Source organism: Phalacrocorax carbo, chromosome 1 (assembly GCF_963921805.1).
Source record: "Phalacrocorax carbo chromosome 1, bPhaCar2.1, whole genome shotgun sequence".
NCBI lineage: Eukaryota > Metazoa > Chordata > Aves > Suliformes > Phalacrocoracidae > Phalacrocorax > Phalacrocorax carbo.
Window position 1 is genome coordinate 15526808 of NC_087513.1, and position 25391 is coordinate 15552198.

General features: G+C 38.9%; 1 protein-coding gene across 8 annotated transcripts in view; it reads right to left on the bottom strand.

Annotated features, from left to right (window-relative positions):
- The window catches only part of ATXN7L1 (ataxin 7 like 1), a 118921-nt gene that overhangs the window by 14470 nt on the left and 79060 nt on the right, over positions 1-25391 (bottom strand). For all 8 annotated transcript variants that reach the window (XM_064444785.1, XM_064444767.1, XM_064444777.1 and 5 more), the window contains 6 exons: positions 20118-20340; positions 11628-11911; positions 6546-6628; positions 5432-5688; positions 2941-3133; positions 385-506 (listed from right to left, as the gene is read on the bottom strand). In XM_064444785.1, the coding sequence (XP_064300855.1) occupies positions 385-506; positions 2941-3133; positions 5432-5688; positions 6546-6628; positions 11628-11911; positions 20118-20340 (1162 nt within the window). The remainder of the gene's footprint in view (positions 1-384; positions 507-2940; positions 3134-5431; positions 5689-6545; positions 6629-11627; positions 11912-20117; positions 20341-25391) is intronic.

Genomic DNA, 25391 nt, shown 5'->3' on the forward strand with positions numbered 1-25391 from the left:
CGGGTGCATGATATAGATGTAAAAATCTAGGCAAAATCTAACCTGTGTGTTATAAAAGGATATGATATCAAAACGTATCTCCAAACCCAGAGAACACTGAGCTTTAATGCTTGTAAGTAATGTTAACAGAACTACTGAATTACTCCTCCCCAGATTCAGAAGGACTAAAATAAGTCCTCAATCTGGCAGAAATTTACACTGGATAGGAGATTGTTCTGTTGTGCTGCATATTCCTTACCAGGGAAGACAAAATCTGTACTCGTGCCACTGCTGCGCCTCAATACAGAGGTAGTTTTACAAACACTTCCCATGGAGTGTTTAGTTTAAAAGTTTTACAGAACTAAAAATGTAAAACTACCCACCAAGTGTAAAAATGCCACTTACTTCCACATCTGTGAGTTCAAGTGTTTTTCTACCATGGAGTTTAGTGCGAATCGAAAATGGTCCCATCTTCTGTCAAAGACATAGTACCCTCTTCCCATTAAGCGACTGCCATATGAACAAAACTGAAAGAAAACATATTTCAACATCGTTTATAAAAAAAAATTTTCTACATAATAAAATAATTTTCATTTGTAGATCAAGAAACACCTTTGTAATTTGTATCATGCATATGAAACACCTTTAAAAAGGTGTTTTTTGACTATCTGCAGCATAAGTACTTTTTGCATGAGATACGAAATACATGCATAATGTTTCAGCTTAGTGTAAAGTATCCTTCATACTTGACTAACAAGTCAGTTTACTATCAGGTACCTATGTGTGACAGGGAAAGAATATAAATACTGAGGTACTGTTAAGGAAGGAATTCTGGCTAATAATACTCTTACTGCCTCAGAATGAGAGTTACACTGTTCTGTGCACATTAAATCTCGTAATTGTGTAACAGGAATAAAAATATAACTGAAGAGGAAAAAGGTGCAATGGGAGCATCTTTAGTATCTATTTAATAAACAAACAAACCAGAGACATTTCAGTAAAAAAAAAAATTATAATCCATGACACCTGCGCTACAACAGAGCATCAGATACACTCTTCACAGTGTACGACAATCATCTAGAGAAGTAGTAAATATTTTGAGAATTCTGCAGAGCTCAAGAGTATTTGCACCGCTTCCTCTGGAGAACTTCCTGAGAAGTCCTACTACACTGAAATGGTATGATCAGGAATCTACCCTTCCTTCAGTTCAGTCTTACTGGTCTCACATTACATAGAGAAGCGCCGCAACACCTAGTTGAGGGAGAGAAACCTGTTATAAATCACCTTTTGAAAACAAGGCAACTCTCCATCACGCAGGGATGAAGTCACACAAATTCTGGCTGAGAGCAGAGCTACTGATGCAGTAGAAAAGCATCCGTTTAAAGTACTTTTCAGCCTAATGGACAGCGAGCGGTGACTGTAACTGTTTATCTTAAGTGTGTTTCACGACAAGGTTAAACAGGTTAATTAAAACCACCACCTAAGTTGATAAACTAGCTTCACCTCCCAGTGATACAGAGCAGTTACCAGTAAGAGGCAGCTTAAGAAGCTACTGCCTTTTCCCTATTGGTTACTACCACCTCGCTGGGAGGGGGACCATGCAAGGAAAACAGTCCACATCAATATGAAATTTAGCAAGTTAGCGTGAACCGTGCTGAAGGCAGCTCACACCCTTTTCTGTCTTCACATTGATAGTGACTAAGAACAGTTGCACTACCAGAAACTGCTTCAGTTGAGAGATGCTAAGATTTCAAAGATGAGTCAGTGGGGTTTGCCTTGAAACAGAACTAGGATCCTAAACCAAAATGGCTATTGATGGCCATGCCTCACTGATGATGCCTGTACAAGAACTGGCTGCACTGAGATTTTTTTTTTTAAATTGTGTGGGCACATATACAGTGAGCCTTTAGTTTTTAATTAATAAAGAAGCAGCCAGCAAAAATGAAGCAGAACACAAGAGTTTCAAGGAAGTAGGAGGTTATCACATATCATAGTACTACGCGCACTAGAATAATTGTTATTTTCTGTGTAAGAACCAAATACAGAATTTCATCTGACAGTCATTTTATGTTCAGCTCACACTTTTTCCTGGTGTCTGACAGTAACAAGCTCTCCTTTGCTCTAGGGAATATAGACAATGCTACAGTTATCACAGTGTTCACTTCATTTTGCATATCATATGGAAAACACATAAGTGAATTCGTCATTAATTTTATTCCTTGGCTTAATTTTAATGAGAACCAACTGCTTAGAAGTTCCAGAGTTCCCCCATTGCTTCTTGGTCTGTGCACTGTAAACAAATTCATGCTGCAGAGATAACGCCACAAGGCAGCTCTTACTACTTACAATGAGATTTCTCACTAACACGGGAGAACGACAAAACCAGCTGCCAGAGAAGCACATACTTAAGCCAGAGCAGATGGGCTATGCCATGCTCTAGACTTTCCATTTTTAGCTAAGCGAAGCAATAGCTTCTATGTCCACATATACTCACGTAAATGATATTTAATTACTGCTTCAAACTAGACTGTAAAAATCAACGAAGCACTGTAATAGCCCTTTGCTGCCCTATGATTTTCAGAACTGTAACCAATTGCAAGGTACAGTTTTGTAAGAACTATGACAACAAAGAGATTATCTGTTCATAATTCAAACAGTGCAACTTTTTCACAGTTTAGCAGAATTACACCCAAGTTGCAGTCTACAGATAGGAAAATCTAAAAACCAGAACTTCTGATTTTCTGCTGCTCATCCTGTCCTGCAACCTAGCAATGTTTGTCACATGCCCTGACCAGTCTTCTCCTCCTACCGTATCCCATCCATACCATTTGCTGTCAAATGTATTTGTTCTCTTTAGAATACAGTTTCAGAATGTAAGAATTTTTACTAAATTACTTCTTTTCCCTCCCATCTCTAATTACGTAAGAATAACGGTGAGGCATGCCAGAGACAGACACATACCCCAAGAGGCCTGGGATGGTGTCCAGAAAAATGACAGTCTAATTTCTCAGATTCTTCAGCTCCATCCGCTTCTCCTTCATCGCTGGACAATCTGCTCGTTAAATCTCCTCCCATGGAAGGCAGTGGCAGTTCTGGTACATACCCACTGTGGTTTGAAGAACTGTTGCTGTTTATGCTATTTGCAGATGATGGTCTAGAAGGAGAATATACATTTAAATCATCAGTGTTCAAAGGCTCTGCAAACCCACCTGCAGGAGCCAAGCGTCAAAGTAAATTATACCAGAAATGACCATGTAAAGAAGGACAGTAGAAGACACAGAATAGCTGACAATTGGTCTTGTCAGAAATATATCACGGGTTATCATTGAGTTAATGTTAGCAGCACCTTTGTATTGGCTGAAATTTTAAATTTGCCATGAAGATGAGTTTAGGATCTTGAGAGAGGTAAAGTGTATTAAAAATGCAAACAAAAATCAAATGTGTAAGATCTTCTTACACTGCATCATTACTCTGCTACTTGATTGATCCCAAGGGTTCAGTTATGAAACTTCATTTCATACCGAAATACTAATGAAATTAGTTTATTAAATGTAATAAGAGTGTTTAGCTGACATCCTCTACAGCTGGATTAGTAAGTGAAGTAACTGGGAGAACCTCTTACAGCAGGTAGGTTTTCTTTACCTTTGTCTAAAATCCAAGATAACAAAGTGGGAATGCCTTTGCACCACACGGCACAACGGTGCCTTGCCTTTCAAATGTAGCTTGGAAACAAATCATATTAGAAGTGGGGGTGGAAAGGATTCTCAATTACAGTCTGTACGACCAAGTGTGTATGTGGACCTCTGAGGTTGGAGGAGATGTCCGCATTGAGCAAAATCTGAAGATCTTCTTCAATCTCATGAATTTATGCTATCAGGACACAGCAATCACTAAAACTGTGGACAGGTGCCCTCTTCTGAACTGAGCAGGGATTGCTCAACGATGTCCATCAGCTAGAATTAACTGGTGCAGTTGCTGTTGCAAGAGATAGATTGCGCGAGTGCTCCTTAGCCTTCAGGAAAAGCCAGCCAGGCCAAGCCAAGCCATCTCCAGTGAAACCAGCAAGCTTTGCCTCAGCAGAGCAGGGAGCACCCACATAACCACTTCCAGCAGCAAAGCTGCAGGCTTGCTGGCTCCCAGCAGAGTGGTAGCGAGGCTTTCCTCTGGCACAGCTGCTTGCAAAAACAGACAGAAGAGAGGCACTGCAGCAGAAACAGTACTGTAGACTGTACAAACACAACGTATGACTGCTAAAATCCTCCTCCTCGTGTACCACTGCCTTTGCTATTTCTTCAGCTGACCCTCGCTGAATCGCATTCCAGTTTTGTTTCTTCGACTGTAACACCTACAAAAAACAATGTCTCGCTGTCGTCCCTCTGTGCTCCTCTCTGTAAGGACTGCGTAAGGTCACTCCTTTTACAGAATTAGGCAGACTTCATACCAATTTATCTACAGGTATTCTTTCATTGCCCTTTCACTCAAACCCTGTAAGACCCACCTCTGCCACTGTATGAATAAAATTTCATTATGGCTTGATGAACACACCGAAAACAGTGGAAATAGCTGTAAGACTTGATATAATAAATACAACATATATCTCTTTGAAACAGGGACTGTCTTAGTACAAAAGCCCCAAAATGGGCACCCAATCCTGACCAAGGCTTCTGCAAAGAATAGAAATGTGAAACAAAATAAATATGAACAAAACCAACTAGTTTAGCTCTATCCACTCCAGTCAAAACTAGTACCAAAAAAACCCTAACCAACCAACCAAAACATATGGGAAGTTTACCAGAGGATAAGCAGAATTCAGAGATCCAATACCTCAAATCACTTTTCCTAAAGAGATGCCTTTAGAAGTTCGCATTGTCTGTCTGAAAACTGGTTTTGTCCTTCACAAGAAAAATCTTCAAAATGAGGAAAGACATGCTATGGACAGTTTTAAGTCAATACTTTTAAGAGCTAGCTGCTTACATTTCTCATTTAGCACCGAACGACACCTTTTTTTACAAGACATTCCCCTGATGTAATTGGTAAAGTATTTGCAGAGAAAAATTCTACATAAACGTGGAGAATTTCACCACCAGTACCTGCCCCAATTCATGTAAATAGACTTTTGCTCCCAAATGTGCCCGTATGACTTGAATGTAAACTTTCCTAATTATTACCGACCATTTCAGCCAAAAAATACAGCTAGTCTGAGATTCCCATCGCAGGGCGGACACAACTCCTTAACCCATTCCCAATCAGATCACGGGCTACCATGGACAGATTAAGGTTAATATAAATGCAGTTTATCTTCTACTGCTAAGAAAATCTCTTACATTAATATGTTTTATCATGCAATAGCCTAAATAAATATCAAAGGGTTACAAAATAAGCTATATGACAGACTACAACATTTCTTACAGCATCTTCAGGATGCAGTGTTCTGCGCTGGGGAACTGCTTACCTTGGAAGTACAGAATTTGGTGGTCTAGATTTTGCAGGAGATGTTACTTTAGATTCTTGCCCAGAGTTCACTGAAGATCCTGACAGAGAGTCTTGTGCTGGTGTGGGCTGGCTCTGATAGCTTTCCCTTGCAGATGGTGGATGCTCTTTGTCTTTTGCAACTTCTTTTTCCCTGGATCGAGCTTTGTGTTCAGCTAGAAGGATGTCAAACTGTTTTTTACGGCCTGGAACTGCTCGTCGATGATTAAGTGAATGAGTCTAAAAATAGGGTGGTTAAAAAGCATTTGTGTGTGCATGACATTGTTTATGAGTCCTCTATACTTCTGATACACCACAACTCTAAAAGATAAAATCTACTTCAAACAACTTTAGCCACAGTTATGGAAATAAAGCTGTTATTCCACATTATCTCTGATAATTTATGAAGCCATTCTTAAGAAATGCCAACATCAAGGCTAAAATTACTTTTTGCAACAATTTTCATCTAATAGAGTCTATTGACTTACCTTTTCCAAAACAGAAAATATAATTCCAATAATTTTAAAATATTAAGAAGTAACGTCACTGTAGCTCTTAACTTACAATAAAAAAAATTTATTTCATTGGATTGAAAAATGTGCATACAATTTAAAGCAAATTTAACTGATCAGCTCTACTGACAAGCAGCACATACACATACAAATGTTCATTATAAACGTCTTACATTGCTGCTGCTTTTTGACATGAGACTTATTACTATCAAAGGGCAGCCTCCAAGTAATTTATTATACAAAAATCGTGTTAATTTTTTACTAAAAATTGACTATACTTTAACATCGTTGCACACAGGAACCAAAAAAGGAGCATTTGAAATAATACTTGTGCTTCTACATGAAACGTTAATGCTTTTTGCATAACAAAATGACAAGAAAAAAAATCTTTTTAGAAATATCAGTGGAATAATGCAGATGCTCTGATTCAAAGGAACAGAATTACTCAAAAGAATTACCTGAAGACAGCGCCTGAATACCATACCCATTGTCTGTAAGACAGGAGCAGGTATGACCTCTCAAACTACTGTGGTAGGATTTAAACTATAACAAAGCATCTGATATTTTATCTTCTAAGAAAAATACCTTGCAGGTGAGCGATCTTGTGCAAGGTTTCTTTGTTTCAGGATCCAGTACTCCACAGTGTTTGTTTGGGTCAAATTCTCTTTCTGTTTGACGGGGGTTGGGGTATGGGGAGAAAAAGGAAAAAAAAAAAAAAAGATTGTTACAGAAATTTTAACTAGAACAGCTATAATTTTTGCTTGATAGCACTTAATTCAGTCAGGCTCAACCTGAACCACTGTTCCCAACCCCAGCACCAATCACTAGTGTGATGCGCATCACTCACAGTTGTGCGTTTTTTGTCCTTTCATGTTTCATACTATTTAAAGCGGGATTTCAGTCACAGACTTCACAGAAATAACTGCTTACAGAGCTGTGCTCAACAGTGTGGCCCAAACATAGGGCCAAGCCAAATGCCTGCGAGTTCAGTTCCCCCCTCTAACTTTGGCTGCTTCTGAGGCCGTGAAATACAGCATTTGCAAACCTAGCATCTGAGTTTGGCTAAGACACATGCAGACTTAAAATCAGAAATGCTTTGAACATCATTTCTTTGACATACTCAGAAACTCTGAAAAACAGCCCATGGTGTCTCAAAAACTAATGCAAGATTACTAGTGGTGTTTTAAAAACAAAATTTATCTAAAACTGTCCCCCAAATAGGTGTAAAAATAATGTATATGTTAGTTCTTACTTCCCTAAGTGAAGGGAGGCATGGAGTTTTAAGTTTGCAGAGATGATGAAAAAAAGGCATTTACATAAGTTCTACTCATGATTAACATGAACAGTGCATTAATATTTAATATGCTGTATTTGCATATTTCATTTTCATTAATATTTTAGTATTTATATATCACAGATAGCATCACCGCCTTTAGGTTATGTTAACATAATTTTAGGGTTTGCACTACAGAGCTTAAAAAATTTTACACTTTTTCGTTTATGCCACCAAAAAACCCAAACCTACTGTTATCTTTCCACACCTTGATATCACGTTTAAATTGGCAGACTGGTTTGCTTTTCTTTGGTAATGGAATATAAACTATTTGCCAAAGCCTATTTTAACTATACAGTGGTGCTACATTCAGAGTTAATAAACATCCGGTACTCAAATGCAACATTTAATCTGAGGATCTAAAAATTCTCTATAAACAAACAAATGGGAGCTAAGATGAAGACAGCAATTCACAGCTATGTTACAATGTTATGACAGCATCACAGCAAGCAGAACAGCTGGAAGAAGAAACAGGAGGCCAAGTAGCCTACATTGGACAACAGTTGTCATCCAGATATCACAATTACTAGCAGTTTTATGTATTCTGCTATATGGGCTTAAGAATGATAAACCAAACTTTAAATGGTTATGTTATCAACCTATCAGCAGAGGCGAACCAAGAAGCGAGCCTGGAAAAACAGCTGGCACTGGGGGTTTTGCTGCAATCTACGAAGGGACTGAAACCTGTCACAAGTAGTTGTAGTTTCTGTGGCCATTACAGCACAACAGAAACAGAAAAGTAGCAGTGTACGACTACAGAGAAGAAATTTTTTTTTTCTACTTAAGGGATGAAACTGCGTGTTCATAAACTTAATTATGAGTTTAATAATACTCATTATTAACATGAGTTAATTCCCCCTGCTTTTTGAGTGTATGATATTCCTATCACAGTTTCCTAAATCACCAGCCTAAAAACCTTCAATGCAAATTAAAAACACCAAACTAAATAGACCATAGGGACCACGGACTATTTCAAATGCGAAATCCTGAGGGTAATCATAAGGCTGTGGAATATGTTCTGAAAGTCATCAGGCAAGGACTGCTTCGGACCAACAGGGAAACACTTCAAAAATCAAAAGTGCTCCTCCCTTGGGGAGCATCCAGACCACTGCTTGTCATAGTGTCCTGGCCAAGAAAGACTCGCAGGACTGATTATTGCAAAGCTAGTTTTCAGGAAACCAAATAGATGTAAAATCAACAGCATGAATTATAATCAGAAAAAGTGGAAGCCTCCACCATCTACCGAACAACAAAGTAACGTGCTTTCCCTGGGAAACAGAAAATGCTAAACAAACAGAAAACCACGTCTCTGGGCTGGAGTGTGTGTGGCTGCTCCAGACAAGTCGTGAACATCTAATTGACAGCTATGGACCTGCCTGGTTTGGGCAACACTTCAAATGAAAATTATAATCTTTTTATCAATTAGAAATGCAGCTTCCGACTACCTCTGTATTAGGAAATGTGTAGTGTGAGAAGCCCTAGACTCCTGTGCACAGGCACAGCTTGAGAAAGCTGTTTCTCCAGAATGGATTCCACTTCTTCAGGTTTGGTGGACAGAGTAAAGAGCATTCATTATAGGCTCACTGAAAGAAGGGGAAGGGCCAGAACTGATCTGTCTCAAACTCCTGTTTGCAACACAACAAATATTCTTGGTGTAAACTGGGTGTCTGCATTCTTTAACTTCATTCCAAAGAGAACAAGAACTAAGGAAGATTTAAGAAAAAAAAAAACCCACATATTTTTTTGCAGTTTGCTACTACTGATCCACTTATGGTGGGCAGCTACAGACTGCCTTTTGTGGTTCCAGGAGCTGTTTCCTCTCTCTCACCAACAACAGGGCTCCTGAAAAGAGGGCAGGTTCATTCATCACCCAAACAAGCACTAGCTCTCAGCAAAGAAAAAAACCAAATTTCAGCCACAGTCAGGCAAATGGTATGAGAGAGAGTGAAGGTTGCCAAAAAGGAAAGAAAACAGATGTAAACCAGTTGGACCTATTAAGGAGCTTCAAAAATTAACAGCTGCACAGTTCCACAGCAGCGGACTGAGGGAAACCTAAATCTCCTAGCCACCATCCCATTCTTTTAATGTGAAATGAATGAAATTTATGGGATATCTAAAATAATAATCTCATTGACCTTCCAAGATCTTTTTCTCAGCCTCTGCACAGTCCTGTATAATAATGGAGAGGAATCCATCATAGTGACACACAATCTTCAGGCAATTCATCTACAGCGCTCTCAGGACTTCTCCTGTTTGCATCATTGCTAAATTACTGTGTTGCTGCATCAATACGTAAGGCTCAAGAAGCAAGACTGAACAGATTTTAAATCTGGTAATTACAGAGGAGCTTTAAAAAAAAGTATCAATTCTGTGCATTTGCTAACCATATAAAAGGAAATGAATGCCTATCGGAGCGCTCAAACAGTCCTGTGCAGAGTTCCAGCCTATCTGGAAATTTCCACCAGTGAAACGTCCCTTAGCCTAGAAGACACTGCGAGTGACAGCTCGGAGACGGAATAACGATGGAGTCAGCTCCACAGAGAAAGCAAGCAAGCTGAAGGAAGGCTGAAGGCTGAAGGAGAAATGATTCTCCTTTATGAACACATTTCAGCAAGTACTCGTACAGAAAATGTACGAGTATCACCTACAGCCCTGCAGGGGTACGTGGTGACACGAGGAAAACAAGTATCTCATAAAGCTTCAGATTCAGTTGCCCAAGTAGGAATTCAGAACCGATTAGCTAAATTAAGCATCTAAACCATTAAAGGAAATAATAGGTTAAAAGAAACCAATATTTTAAATTAACTGCAAAATATGGAGAGTTTTTATTAGAATAACAAATTGGATCTTAGAAAGTAAAATATAAGGTTTAAAAGCCTAATCAGCTACTTTCTTCTTCATATCTTTTTCATTTTGTGGAATGCTATCATGAACAACGGTTCTGTTTTCCTATATGCCACCTTTAACTCGTTAAGAAAGCAATCGGTGTACTGAATCCTTTAAGGCAATGGCCTTGTTCCATACCACACACAGCCCTAGCAAACACCTCACGCCGCTCTGGACTCAAGCCAAGGTAGCAGTGCCATAGGCTAACTGCCAAATTTGAGAAAATGGAAGAAATAAACCTGATATTCAGTCAAAAAATTGGGCACACTCAATAACTGGAAATGAAAGCATTTATCTTGTACAACTTATACTTGGTTCATAACTAGTGCACATTTAGAAATCATGTGAACTAACTTTCTGCCAAATAGACGATCTAATGCGGATCATGCTGCCATTAGCAAAATTAGCCTTTCAGTACACACAAGAAGTTCCTGCCCAAATCACAAAGTACTGCCAGCTGATGAATAGACCCTGCACAGCTTCTGAAGCTGTAAACTCGAGTCAGTTACTTCTGTTATTAAAAAAAAAAAATCCCTCAAAACACTTTGTTTTCTTTCATTCTGAACAAAAATATGTTTTCAAGCTTTAAGGGGCAAATTCTCTACTTGCTGCCCAACAGCTGGCATGGGTCACCTCTGGGGAAATCCACAGAAAATAATTCTTCCTCCCAGTGGATGGCAACCTTTCTAGTGGAGCCTCTGCCCTCCCCCGATGGAGTGTTCTGTGCTTCGGGGTGGCAGATTTGCATGAGGACCTACATCCCTGGTACTGCCCTGCCTAAGGCCATCCAGGGCATTTCCACATTTAGCGTTGCTCCCTCAACCCCACTGGCCTGTCTTCCTGAGAAGGATCAAGATCCCCACGCTACAAATGTCTTCACTCATGTGTGAATCACAGGGTGAGAGGGGTGGAGGGGAATGATGGCTTTTCAGACTTCTGCAGCATTTCCCATACCTTCTTAGAGTTTTTTAGTATATAAATACAAGAAGGAAGATTCTTTAAAAAATCATGACTTAATGTATAATCCAATGTCTTAAACCTCAACTGTTCGACTTGATCATGACAATACTAAAGTCACCCAATCAAGGCACATTTTCTTTTGTTGTAAACAGACCCAAATTTCATAATGGCTCAAGGAAGCCTTCTGCCTTTCTGTTTTAATGAATTTACATCCTTAAAAATTTATATTTGTCTTGCTGTCCAGTTGAGAGATGCACTAAACACTAATTTCAAGCTGAACAGAATGTGTACTTTGAAAATATTTTACACATGCTAAGAGTGTGAAAGCTTTCTTTTTCATATATGCAAACTGGCATCTTACAGTTGAAAAAAAAAAAAAAATCAACCCAAACCCAGGCTACAGCATTTTATTTAGTACGTTATTTCTGAGCTATAGAAATATTAATGAAGAGAGACTACCTCAGAAGATGAAATACAACATCTCTTACCTGAAAGTCTTTTGTAAGGCTTGTTACTGCTTTTAGTGCCATTTTGGTGTTTCTTGTCTATTGATGAAGTTATAATTCCTTTGCCATTCAGAATCTTTTCTGGTGATGGTGGCACTGACTTGGATGTCAAACCAGATTTAACCAAAGTTGGAGCAGGTATGGTGGATGAAGAGGCTGATGAGGAGGTGGTGGTGGTAGTGGTTGCAGAATTCATTTTAACATTGGCACCATCTGCCTTCACTAGGTTAGGAATTTTCTCTAGACTGACTACTGGAACAGGAACGCTGTAAAACCAAAGAAAAGTCTTTAAGTTGTATTTTCTGTACCAAAGACTGACAGTTACTTAATCCCTTTCCACAGATAAAAATTTCGATGCAAGTGACACTTTATCTTCAGACCAGACTAAAACAAAATACTTAGTACTACCGTCTCAATTTGGCAGCAGCAAAGATTAAGACAAGTGATTTTCAATTCCAACATGATTTCAACATTTCTGGCTCCTATCTGCATGAGGAAATATCCAACAACAATAACTGATTTCTACCTGCCCAACAACGCCAAAATTGGATGTCTTGTGACTACCGATTAATATATAAAACAGAAATTATATTTGTGACTACCAATTAATATACAAAACATAAATTATATTAAACAAACCCAGAGAAAAAATATTAATTAAAACCCCTAAATTCTCAGAGCTTTGAGCCCACATTTCATTGGAGGCTGCAAATGAAAACATGTAACTTATTCAGTTCTTCCCATACACTGCCTGAAGAGTTGCTTTTGCCAAAGAGTTGACTACCTGCCTCGTAAGCAAATTCACACACAGATCATGCAAAAACGGCCATTTTCAGACTATCATTGCACACTGAATAAACAAAAGAAACAAGTTTTCTTAAATACAAATGCAACGGTGACGTCTAAAAGGTAAACCAAATTCTTAATCTAGAAGAATGAGAGTCTCCTTCACAGTATTCCTATTTTTTCCTTTCTAATTGCACAGAACTAAGCTAACCTCCATAATTTAATCCCCAACATAAAGGTGACAGTTGAGGAGGTTGTCCCACACAGAAAAAATTCTTAAAACTTGGGGATTCTTCTATTATTCTATTATTATCTTAAAGGTTTAACTTGATGTACAGGGTTAAAGGTAAAATGAAACTTATTTATAAAGAGCATGAGATGACCCCTCAGCAATCGTACTCAAAGAACATCACTGCAGCAATTTTGCATGGCAGGGCAGAGCTGCTACAAGTGCATTACCAACATGATGTTTGTTAAATACACAAGTGCTGTTAAATCAGTACATATTCTTAAGTGCACTGGCATGTTGCAGCTCAGGTAAGCAGTTTCTTGTCAGAGACCATACTGTTGTCAGTGTCCCAGGACAGGCAACATTTGCCCGCCTGTATGTCACTGTACAGTCTGGAGCTTCCCCTCATTCACAAGTCTCACATAATTTTAGACTTTTGTGTCTGAGGAATAGCACCTTTGCCACATTCTTCCTACAGAAGGAATGGTGAGCAGATGTGGAGTTTCTAAAAGCACAAAAAAGATGACTTTGAGATGGCATTCTCCATGGGACACCCTTAACAAACGTTGGAAGCAGGGTCCAAAATAACTCAAGTCTCAACCTTCCTGGGCTACTACGAAACCTCTGTTTCTCCACAGCTGATAAGCAGAAAGTGCAGCGTGTGTGGCTGGAGTGGACTCTGCCCTTTTTTCTTTTTTTTTTTTTTTGAAATAGAAGTGGGTACTGCATTCAACACTAAGGAACTCTAGTTTCATCTTAGCGTAATACACAAAGATGGATTGATAACCAAACTGCAAACTGAAGCTGCACAGGACTAGTGACCGTGGTCAACTACTAAGGACTAAAAAGGTAAACAAATCAGAAATACTTATGTTTATATTTGATGGTCAAAGACAGTTCTTTTCCCAAACTGAGTTTTTCTGAGTGAAAATTGAGGATTTATTTAAAGGTCTGTTAGAAAAATAAAAAATACGGTGCTTAATCTGGTTTACTGTATTTTAAAAAGAATTTTTAAATGAAGAGGCTGTTTAGATTTATTAAAGCAACTGCTGAAAGGGACAATTAGAAAACCAACATGTAACAAACATAAAAACAGAGGAAGGACACGTGACAACCAGTAAAAATGAGAAAAACGGGAGCACAGACAACTGCCAAAGATAGGTGAGAAAAATCTGTATTCAGTAAAGACAAGTTTACTTTTTTTAATGAAAGAAATTCTAATAATAATAGCAGTATCTACTTAAAGGACAGTAAAATAGTAATTAGTGATGCAAAAATGACAGAAATGTTCGGTATTTCTTCTGTACTAAGAAGGAAGTATGATAATGCTTTCCAATCAGATCAAAATGGGTTTTGATTCCCTCAGTAAGTGTAAAGTGCCAGCTGAAAGATCATAAATTTTTTTTTTTTTTTCATAAGCAAATCTGGATAATGTGGCCATGGGTTCCAAAAGAGTTGGAGAGATATTGGGTCTCAGCAGATTAATTGGGATTGGAATATTTAGCAACTTAGAGAAGCTAGTTGAGCGCTGTTGTTGCATCCACACTGAAAACCCAAACCAGAGTGTCTTGGAAGAAAAAATGGAAAAACTAATAAAAATAAACTGATAAAAAATTAATTCGCATGGTTTTGCTGAAAATCAGATCTTGGCAAAGAAATCTAGTTTCACTTTTTCATGAGGTTACCAGTTAAGCTGACAAAGATAATGGTGAAAATGTTCTAACTTTTGAAGGGCATTATAAAACACAACTAAGAACAGTTTAACAGCAAACGTTAACAACTATAAAATTAGAAAAGAGCTTTTCAGAGATTTATAATTCAATAAGGGTGCTTGCTAGGGGGACTTTTTAGCTATCATTACCAAGTCTGACATGACTGAAAATGTCATTGGTCTTTAGAAATAAATATAAGATTACTGGTGATAACATTTGCTGATGGAATCAGGATCAAGGGAAACTAAATAATGAAGAAACAGAGGCAGTTATAAAAAGCAGCACGAAGTGTTTGGTAAAGTTCATTAATTCAGAAAGAAATTTTAATACAAGCAAATGTAAAGCTACACATGAAATAAGCTATTCAGTCTGCAGAGAAATTCAGGAAAATAGTGACAAATATATTTAGTAGTCACAGTGGATAAGCACTATGAGCTTTTATTGTACTGTTGTGCTTATATTTAAAAAGGGATACGGCAAATAAGGAGTAAATTTAGTTTTCACACATCCTAGGGAACACGGATACTGCAATATGGCCTCCACTGTTTCTGACCAGTAGTTCAACACCAATGTTGATGAATTTGATGGGAACCAGAAAAAGGCTACAAAAATATGTGAGAGCTACATGAAGTGCTTGATGATGACAGGCTTCAAAAGCTCATTCTCTTTTTCAGATAAGATAACTGATTTCCTCCTGTTTTCTCATGCTTTTTATCAGGCAGTTGGACTAGATGATTGTTGTAGGTCTCTTCCAACTGAGATATTCTATTTTATTCTAATTCTAATTCTATTCTGTTCTAATTCTAATCCTGTTCTATCTACTCCTTCAGCAGAACCTGTGACAAACTCCCAAAACAAGACTGAATTTCCCTCCTAAGTATTTTGTAGCAATTTATTTTAGTTCCAAGCCATTGCTTGTCACTGTCATTCCCAAGCAAGAAAAACAATTGTAGTACATCACAACACTCCTTGTACCTTGAGCTCCTTACTATCTCTGTTTTCCTTTCTTCAGGCTTTTAAAAATTATTTTTCCTTGGCATTATGTAATTTTGCTGGGGTTTCTTTGGGTCACTCATAACTATATTAATTCTAAAATCTCAGCCACTCTTTGAACTCTCTTCCAATTTGTGAGAAAAGAAATTCACAAACATTTAAAAATGTAAAACACTGTTCTATTCTACATTACTGGGATCACCTCTACAATGTAACAAAGTATTTGTGCTTTAGTGGTTAGAATATGTCGTCCAAGTTAACTCTGCTGAATTTTGTTTCCAGTTCCATGCTGCATTAAGAATATCCTTAAATTTTGACTAGCTTCATTTTCTCAACCTCAGTATGAATAATTCCCTAACACAAAGAAATAAAGACTGAGAGATGATTTAAAAAGTCCTTTGAAAAGTGACATGATACATTTTAAATGATTACTCACAGGTATACCTTTGTGATCCTATTTCTGTTTACAGAAAGACTGTCAGTTTTCTACATGTTGATGAAAACCATATCATTTCCATCTCGTTTTCTTCATTTTCAGAGCTTCTGGCAGGCAATGGCTAATCCTCATGGAAGGTGGTCAAGGAGACTTGCTTCGGCTGGTATCTCAGGGCTAGCTTACTTTAACACTTTACCCCAATTTTATACTGCCTCAGGATCACAGATGGGTGGAAACTAACACCCTGTAGCATCACAGCACCAAAATTCTCCAGGGCAGCGCTCAGAAACTCTGCTGGGGCACAGCAAGCGAAGCAGCATCCTTTGGGCAGGTCAGCAGTGAGGGACAGAGTTCCTGGCCACAGGAATGCCTTTTATGAAGGGTAAGTATCTGGGATATTCTTATTAATTATGATTGCTTGTTCATTATTATTGTTATTACTACCAATAATCTCACTCTTTGCTTCTTTCTATTTTCTACCCTTTTGCTATGCCTTTTACCACCTTGACTGCAAGCTTCAGAAAACGATGGTTTACATTTATCTTGTGCACAGTGCAGCGGTGCTCCAGCACTGCTCCAGTCTCTGAGCACTGCTGTATTAATAGCAATGATGTTAGAGAGATACAGGGGAAAAAAATCAGAGCTGACAGATAATTCTGGATGATGTATTCGTAATAATCCTTCATATTCCAACTACAAAAAGGGAAGTATTAAAACAGCAGCTAGAGAAATGAAACAATTCCAGATCTCTCTCATCTGATCATCCTGATCATGCTTTTTAAAGCATTAGCCAAGAAGGAACCTGAACCTCTGCAGCTCATCTTAGAGCAACACAGGATGTGAAGAGAAAGAGCTACTCAATCAATGTTTAAGATGATGACTCAACCAAAACTATAATGAATTAAACAATGGAAGAGTTGCGTCTATATGCAGGCAGGCATGACAATAGACATCTTCTGGGCCATGCTGTTGCAGGGACTATTGGTGAAATACTACTGCTAATTGGAATAGCTAAAATTTAAAAGAAATGCTGTATGAAAGAATCAGGAAAGCACAACAAAGGTTATTCCAGGTCTGGAAAGCAATCATTACAAGTGATACAATTCCCGAATTAAGGTAATTTGATTACTGTCTGGAATAACCTATGCCAAGTAAATATTTGTGGTACGAGACTACAACGTAACAGACAAAAGCACTGAATAACCGGAAGCTTCTAAGGACGATAAGCCACCACACTCTTGGATACACGATGAATCCTATTTGCATTTCTGAGACAAATGTATTTGTGTCAATTGAGTATTTCTTTCTACAAGATAAGGGGGTGAAATTCTATGGCTTGTACAGACAGCTGAATGGAAGATACAATCTTAAATTGAAAAAGAATATATTTTATGGATAATTTCTCCTTTAGGAAAATCAGACCTGCTGAATATTTTCTAGAGTTCAAAATAAAAATTATAATCCACTAATGGACTAGGAACAAACACTTTTTCCATAACAGCTGTCAGCTCTCTCTTACCTCTGATGATTATCAGACTGATTTTATTTTTTAACAAGTCATGTAATCTAAGGCACTCAACACTAAATTTTAAAAGACAATTTAATTGGTCTCTGCTTCAGACTGTTTGTGATTGGTTAGGTGATGACTACAATATCTTTAACTACTATATGCCTCATTTTTCCCCACTGGTAAACAAAACTACAGTACTATGTCCCAGCAGAGCTGCAAGAACTGAGTAATTCACAGGTAGCCAAAGTATTAACAGAGCAGTACAACAGTTTTAAATGGCTAAATCTACCTTGTCAATCATCAGTAAATGTTTGGGATGTTCCCTATAAAGGGAAAAAGGGATTGGAGGAAATGCTCAGTTATTTTGTTCCCTTCCAGCTTTTACTGACTGACAGAATGCCATCTGTTGCCAGAATGGAAGACTTTGTTTATAGATTCAGTTAGCATGCTGGAATGTGGATATGTAAGTTGCTGCCTGTAACACTAAGACAAGAAACAGGTTTAGAGTCAATAGCATTAATACTCTAAAGTCCTTTCTGATTTTCTTTCAATTAGACTTAAAAAACCCTCTCTTGGATAAAATTCCTCTCCAACATTTAGAAGAAAAGGTCACTATTCAGTCGAGAATACTTTTAAATAGTAAATGAGGCACGTACATCTTACCTAGAATAGCCTCCATCTCATCTGTGTGTGTGTAATCTAAACATCCAGATTTTCTAATTTCAGAATTACAGACCATAATTGTCCAGAATGCGCATCACGCCTGTAGAGATGGTGGGTTCATATTTATAGGAAGATTAGATTTTGATCAAGTCTGTTCCAGTGCAAAGTAAATTCTGCAGCTAGGCAGAAGCTGCTCACTGAATTCATATCAACTAGTGCGTGTTTCAGGCAGAAAACATGAGCTGTTACTTTAACATAATTTGAGTTTATGCTTTGTCTCATAGGTGAATGGTTTGCATTAGATTGTTTACTGCTTTGAGGCAGTTGTGTCCAGAAACCCTTACCTAAAATCATGACTGTCTTATGCTAGATATTACATATAAAAGGGAAGGATCTTTACACAGTAAGTAGATAAAACTGAAGAAAAAGGAAGCCCTACTATCTCAAGTTTACAGACACAAAACTGAGGCCGAGGAGACTGAGTTGTAACAGTAGCCTGTGCAGAACCAGGAACTGAACCCATATCTCTTGAGTCACCAAACTAGTGACCTAAACGCAAAGCATCTTTTCTGTACATAACTAAAGACAAAACAGTTTCTTATGGGATAAAATAGTGGCCCAGTTCTGCTCTCATTTACATTTTTGCAACTTGGGTGCTATCATCACAGTCACGGGAGGATGGGCCTAGCAGTCTCAAAGCCTGTATGTGTGTATATATATCACAGTACATGATGTAAGACTCCCCTGAAATAGTGATTTTTGCAGCCAGAATTTTCTTCTGTCTTCTTATAAGGCATCAAACATTATCAAAATGCAGAATGAGCTCCAACAGCAGCTGCTGGTGAAGAAAAATTACTGTAACCAGTAAGTTTTCATGAACATCAATTAAGCCAATATTAAGAACTCTGCAGAATTATCCTACTGTTTAAAAGCATTGGTTTTAAGGGCTGATACTGTAATGGAAGATAGACCTTAAAGACAGAGAACTGGGTCAACATCTCACTTGCTGTATGCATCTTAGAAAAGCGACATTTGATGTAACATCAGGAAAGTAACCCAGTCCTTCCTCTTCCTCTCTCTCTCTCTCTATGTATAGTTTTATTTTAAAACATCCCAGTTTCCTCCCTTAGAAAATGTAGAGGCTTAAACTGTAAACTTAGCTAAGATGAGAATATGGACTCTTTTTTTTATGATTGTGAAATATACATAGAACCACAGAATTGTTTAGGTTGGAAAAGACCTTTAAGATCATAAAATCTAACCATTAATGCAACACTGCCAAGTCCACCACTAAACCATGTCCCGAAGCACCCACATCTACACGTCTTTTAAATACCTCCAGGGATGGTGACTCAACCACTTCCCTGGGCAGCCTGTTCCAGTGCTTGACAACACTCTTGGTGAAGAAATCTTTCCTCATATCCAATCTAAACCTTCCTTGCCGCAGCTTGAGGCCATTTCTTCTTGTCCTATCATTTGTTACTTGGAGAGCGATAAGGTCTCCCCTCAGCCTCCTCTTCTCCACACTAAACAACCCCAGTTCCCTCAGCTGCTCCTCATCAGACTTGCTCTCCAGACCCTTCACCAGCTCCGTTGCCCTTCTCTGGACATGCTCCAGTGCCTCAATGTCCTTCTTGTAGTGAGGAGCCCAAAGCTGAACACAGTACTCGAGGTGTGGCCTCACCAGTGCCAAGTACAGCTGATACAAGCCAGGATGCCATTGGCCTTCTTGGCCACCCGGGCACACTGCTGGCTCACATTCAGCCGGCTGTCAACCAGCATCCCCAGGTCCTTTGCCGCTGAGCAGCTTTCTAGCCACTCCTCCCCAAGCCTGTAGCATTGCATGGGGTGGTTGTGACCCAAGTGCAGGGCCTGGCACCTGGCCTTGTTAAACCTCATACAACTGGCCTTGGCCCATTGATCCAGCTTGTGCAGGTCCCTCTGCAGAACCTTCCTACCCTCCAGCAGATCGGCACTCCTGCCCAACTTGGTGTCACCTGCAAACTTATTGAGGGTGTACTCGATCCCCTTGTCCAGGTCATTGATAAAGAGAGTAAACAGAACTGGGAGATACTAGAACACAGAGACACTTACTATATTTTGTAACACCATCATCTTTGGTAGCTATTATTTTGGTACTTACCATGGTTTATCCCGTGATACTTTTGAAGGAAAGACTGTGTGCTGTTTGCTACTGGAGGTAAGTAGATTGTCTTTGGGCGTTTTGAATGGCTTTGAGTTGCTGCTGACAGGGTTATGGCCGCTGATACAGGATTTCGGTTTCATCTGTACTAGGGATGTCCTGGAATTGCAGGCTGGAGAAGCTGGAGAAGGGGAAGGTTTACACATTGAACCGTGTCTTCGTTCTGTAATGAAAAAGTAATAAGTTTTAAGGCATTTCATAAGCTAAAAGGAAAAAAAGAAGTCAGGGAAGAGGAAATTGTTCCTTTCTATGCTAGTTACAATGATTTCATCATTCCGAAGAATACCAGTTCATTACTGTTGTGAATGTAATCAAGCCAAAGGGTAATTAAACAAAATCAGCTCCATGGAGTGCTCTGAAAAATGTAAAAAAATAGCAAAATAAATGCTAATAATCTCCCAGAAAATTTCACCAAGAAATCTCAAACCATTTTTTATGCAATAAGCAACCACCAGCATCTGTGTGAGGTACACTAGGTGTCCCAGGTCTTTCATGTAAAGAAGAAAGAGGAGAGTATGTAACAACAGCTCAGCTGAGTCAGTGAAATACTCTCTGATGGACGTGAGATTGCTTCTACGGTGGTTTATGAAGAATTCATGTGACCCAGTTATTGGGCAGTTTATGATTATCTTGCTTCAAGTTTAATGGTAAGCTATAAGAACAACAGCCGAAAGACTGAGAAGTAGCAAAAGGTCTGCTGCTCCCAGCCCTTCCAGAGAGGCAGGCTCTGCCTGGTTCGTAGCTTGGAGGTTATCTGCAAGCACCAATCAAGGTAAAAGCTTATTTTTTTTCCCCACAGAGCAAACGGCAAGTGCCAAAAAGCAGGAAGTTTATATATCAGTCACAAACACTGCGTCTGGAGGTCAGGCCCTTGTGTAAGCGCTGTTCATGCTCACATGAGAGACCTCTTCAGTACTGCAAAAAGCAAGGCCTTGCTGACCCTGCACAACAGGAGAATAGACTTCAGGGCAGACACACTTCAGCAAAATTGTTTGGGTTTGGTTATTTTGTTTTTTATTCGGTTATTTGGTTTTTTAAAATCTAAATGTCCTATCCCTGATATTGTTAAGTAGAAAGATTGTTTTAAGAAAGTATTTGGCTATTCTTTACAAATTATATACTTCTCCAGGGGAGAAGTGCTAGTGCTTGGCCAGCTGGCTGATCACAGTGTGCTGCAAACAACGTGCTTGGTGCTGTGAACTTCAGCACAACTACCAAATACTACAAGAGGCAGGAGCTGTTTTTTGCTGAGAGACGCTATAAATCCTTAACGGTGCCGTCCCCGCATTTGCAGGAACGCGCTTTCCCAACCCCTTCGCCCCGCAGCGAGCCAGCCCCGGGGCTCTCCAGCCAGAGGCAGCAGGCAGCACGGGCGGGCTGGGAAAGAGGAATTTTCCAGTCAGCTGGGCCGTGCTCAGCAGCAGCTGATTCTGGCTTGCCAGCACTGAGAGCCTCCATGGCGGGGACAGCCAGGTACCCTGCTACTGATATAGTGATCAAACGCAGTAAGCATACTGTAATTATAGACCGAGAACTTTGGATAAGCTGGAGTTTCTCCTTTAACATGCAACAATTCTTCCTCATTTAAAGACTTCAGCACTTAACTTGAAGAATCCAAGTGGGTGCTACTCTTTGAGCTTGCACAGCATCGCCCCATCAGCCAAGAGCAGGTTAAGGAAGCAACAGCGACCTGCTGCTGCAAGGAAAGGTTTTGTATTTACATCATCGACCCTGTGCTCAGTAGTTTGATATTTCAAGGACAACTAAGAAAAATTTTCCCACAGAGAATCAAAACATGACAATTTGTCTGGCATCCTCACAAGTAAAAACTTGCCAGTAGCAGAAGGATTCATCCGTGATTAATACGCAATAGGCGAATACCTCAAGAACAAAGATAAATGCTTAAAAAAATTTAATGAATATTCCAAACTGTTTCTATTATATCTCCAATGACTAAAGGCATTTTCTATTAAAGATCAAGCACTTCCATATCTTCATATATCCAGCTTTAGTTACAAATGCTGAAATTCCCTCCAGGTTCTCCTGCAACTGAAGAACAAAACAGTCTTTATTTTTTTTAAATACAAGAAGTAGCTCCCCTCACACCACAAAAGCCAACTGTCACTTGCCAGTTTTCACCCCACCACACACCTCAGTGTGTAGCCTCTGCCGTTAAAAGTCCTTTGCAGGATGCAGTTAATTTACATTCATTTCACCTCACATTTGTGGCAACAACCATGTAAGCTACCCATCTGCCTCTGAAACGCACCGTTCCATTCACTGAGTATTTATTTTGTTAAATAATAGTTATGGTTTCAAGAGTCACCAACCTTCTCAGCAACTACTTAATCCAGTTAAATTAGCTCAATAAAAATTTGCAACTTTCCCATTAATTGCTTGAGAACTGAATAAAAGGAACTGGTACGTAACCAGCAAAACCAACCTGTATATAAAGTGAAACTTAGGAAAAAATTTGATTTCCATACACAAATTATATAAATTCAGGATTAATTACTCCAATCTGACTGCCTTCTAGGAAACTGTGTCTTTGATATCATCCCTATGGATATATTTGGAAGTGAAATACACTGTTATTAAAATTAATCTTCCGGAAAGACGGACATTCAAGATACTGACCATCTAAAATTATTTATTAAAGTAATCTAAGTGTCACATGCCATAGTGAGTTATTTTTTAACAGTCTCTTTACATTGGATTTTTAGTCAAGCTAAAAGTTTGGTGCTTTTCCCTAGACAACTTTCTCAATTTATTAATTCCCAAGAGCAAACCAGTACATTAACTCTGTATTTTTTACTATAACAGAAAATGGTGGAAGAGGCACTGTTGTGATATGACGATATAATAAAATGCATCCCACTATTTTAAATAAATGTTTACTGAAAAGATAGAGAAGGAAAAGATCACAAGATTATTTATTTTATCTGAATGTGTCAGATTGGTGGCCACTCTTGTGATCAGAACTACTATAACTGGTGTTTCCTTTTACCTCCTCAAATTCCCCTCTTCCTCCAAAACATGGCTTCAGAAAGTCTTCCATGTTTTAGACAGACTCTGATACATATTTGAGAACTATCAACATTGCTCAGCTTCTCTTGAAAATTCCTAGAAGCAAAATGAAAATTATGACCATCGTAAAGTCATACAGAAGGAAGAACGTAAATAGCCAGTGCCACACAACTGTTGGTGTTCTCAAACACTGCTAGGTGGGTAAAATCTGCACATTTACTCACGTAAGCAAATGTCACTTTAGTGTCAGCAGAAGGTGGCAGCCACACCTTGCAGGCAGGGCCACAGCAGAGAGCTGGAAGAGTAACTCCCTCCAAGGGGGCAAAAAAACACTGTTTGAGCTGGGCAAGCACAGCTGCAGGAGGCTGGACTTGCCAAAGGCATGAAATGTCACAGAAAAATCTCAATGGTGGGTGCATAAATATTGATATATTCCTTTTCAAGAACTATTAGGTTGCCTCTTGCTTCCTCCTTCCTTACTACATATGTGGAAGTAAATCAGCCTTAGACATAGGTAGTAAGTTTCAAAGAAAAATGATGGGAATGTATGGCAAAACAAGAAGGCTGTCAGCTGTCAAAATCAACTGCTTAAACCAGGGTGGTGGTGCTCCTCTAAACTGAGTTTCCTGGTTAGATCTGCTTTTGTAAAAATTACTACTGATTTGCCTATTCATGTTTTACATACATGCAAGGAATTTCACACAATACAGAAACCTGCTATTGTACAGCCTATGTAATAAATTAACATGTGAATAAAAAGACATTTGCACAACAGATGTTGTTATAAAATTAGATATTCTCATACTAAGACATTCAGGAGACAACTAGCCATCTGCATAAAAATTTCTATGCTCGTTTGCAGTTCAGGTTAGATCTAGCAGGGCAGGTGAACTTGTACACACAAAGCTGTGGACATGGCTGTCTCTCTTTACATACAGAAGTGGCACAGTCACTGGACATAAATGAACCTAAAGTAGAATGAAAATTTTTGCCCCTAAAAATGAAAAAAATCCTGCAAGGCAACTAGAAAACCAGTTATTACTCAGAAGATACTAACCTAAATTCTACAGGCATTTCAGTTTCTGCAGAAGCCTGCAAGGCTATGAATGTGTGCTCAAGTTTAAAATATGAAAGAGAACTTTTCCGATTCATTTAAATACTTACACATGGATGTTTGAACTCCACATAAATAACAACACATATTCTGTTTTGTTTCTAAATACCAGTTGCTGTCAAATCCAAGAGCAGAGAGAACACAATCAAAGTTACAATCCTCTTTACTGCATTAATCCTTCTACAACCTCTCAGCTGTCTCAGCATAGCTACTGCAGCAAGTGACAAGCAACATGTGACTTCTGCTGTCAAGCAGTTAACGTATTAATGACATTCATCTCGGAGGAAATTTTAACACTTTCTCACTGAATTAACTGCACTTTCTAGAGAATCAATTTCAGATCAATATCTGTTATTTTTTCGAGTCAGTGGCAAGCGTCTAAAAGCCCAGCGCTACATACCATCTTAATGTGCACTGCAAGCTAACTGCATCAGTAGCATTGCGAACGATCTTAAACTATTCCAGGAGATTCTCCACGTCCTATGGAAACATGGATATAGGCCAACTTTCTCAGCCAAATCTGAATTGTTTGTAGATGTGAAGTCCTTATGTTGTTGGAGACTTAACAGTCCCTGAGTCCCCAGAGCTTCTCTCCTATGCCCTTGTACTCCATTTCTAATCCTCCTTCCTGCACCCTACACAATGCAACGCCATACCTTTCCCCAAAACCTCTGCTGCAACTGCCAAAGTCCTCTAGGTCTGCCTTTGAATGTGTAATTCCACTGGATCCTCTCTGACGGGTCACCAGGGAATACTAGCAGCTGTTTTGCAGGAAACGCCACATCTCCTTCTAATCACAAGCAAAAAAGCAAAGCAATAGAGAGGCAACATGAGCTCCAGAGCCACAAGCACAGCGTGTGGGAAAAGGAGGCAAAACCACATTCTGAGTAGAAAGTCTCTTCTCAAATTTTTGCCTTGACTCTCTCACACAAGATCAAGCACTCACTCAGCTCACAGCAAACCTTACGGACAACGACACAACAGTAAATATGCTGCCAATAAAATACGCCAACCATGTTTCCAGGTGGACTGCAGTAGTTTTCTACCCAGAAAGATCTTTATCTTATCCTGAG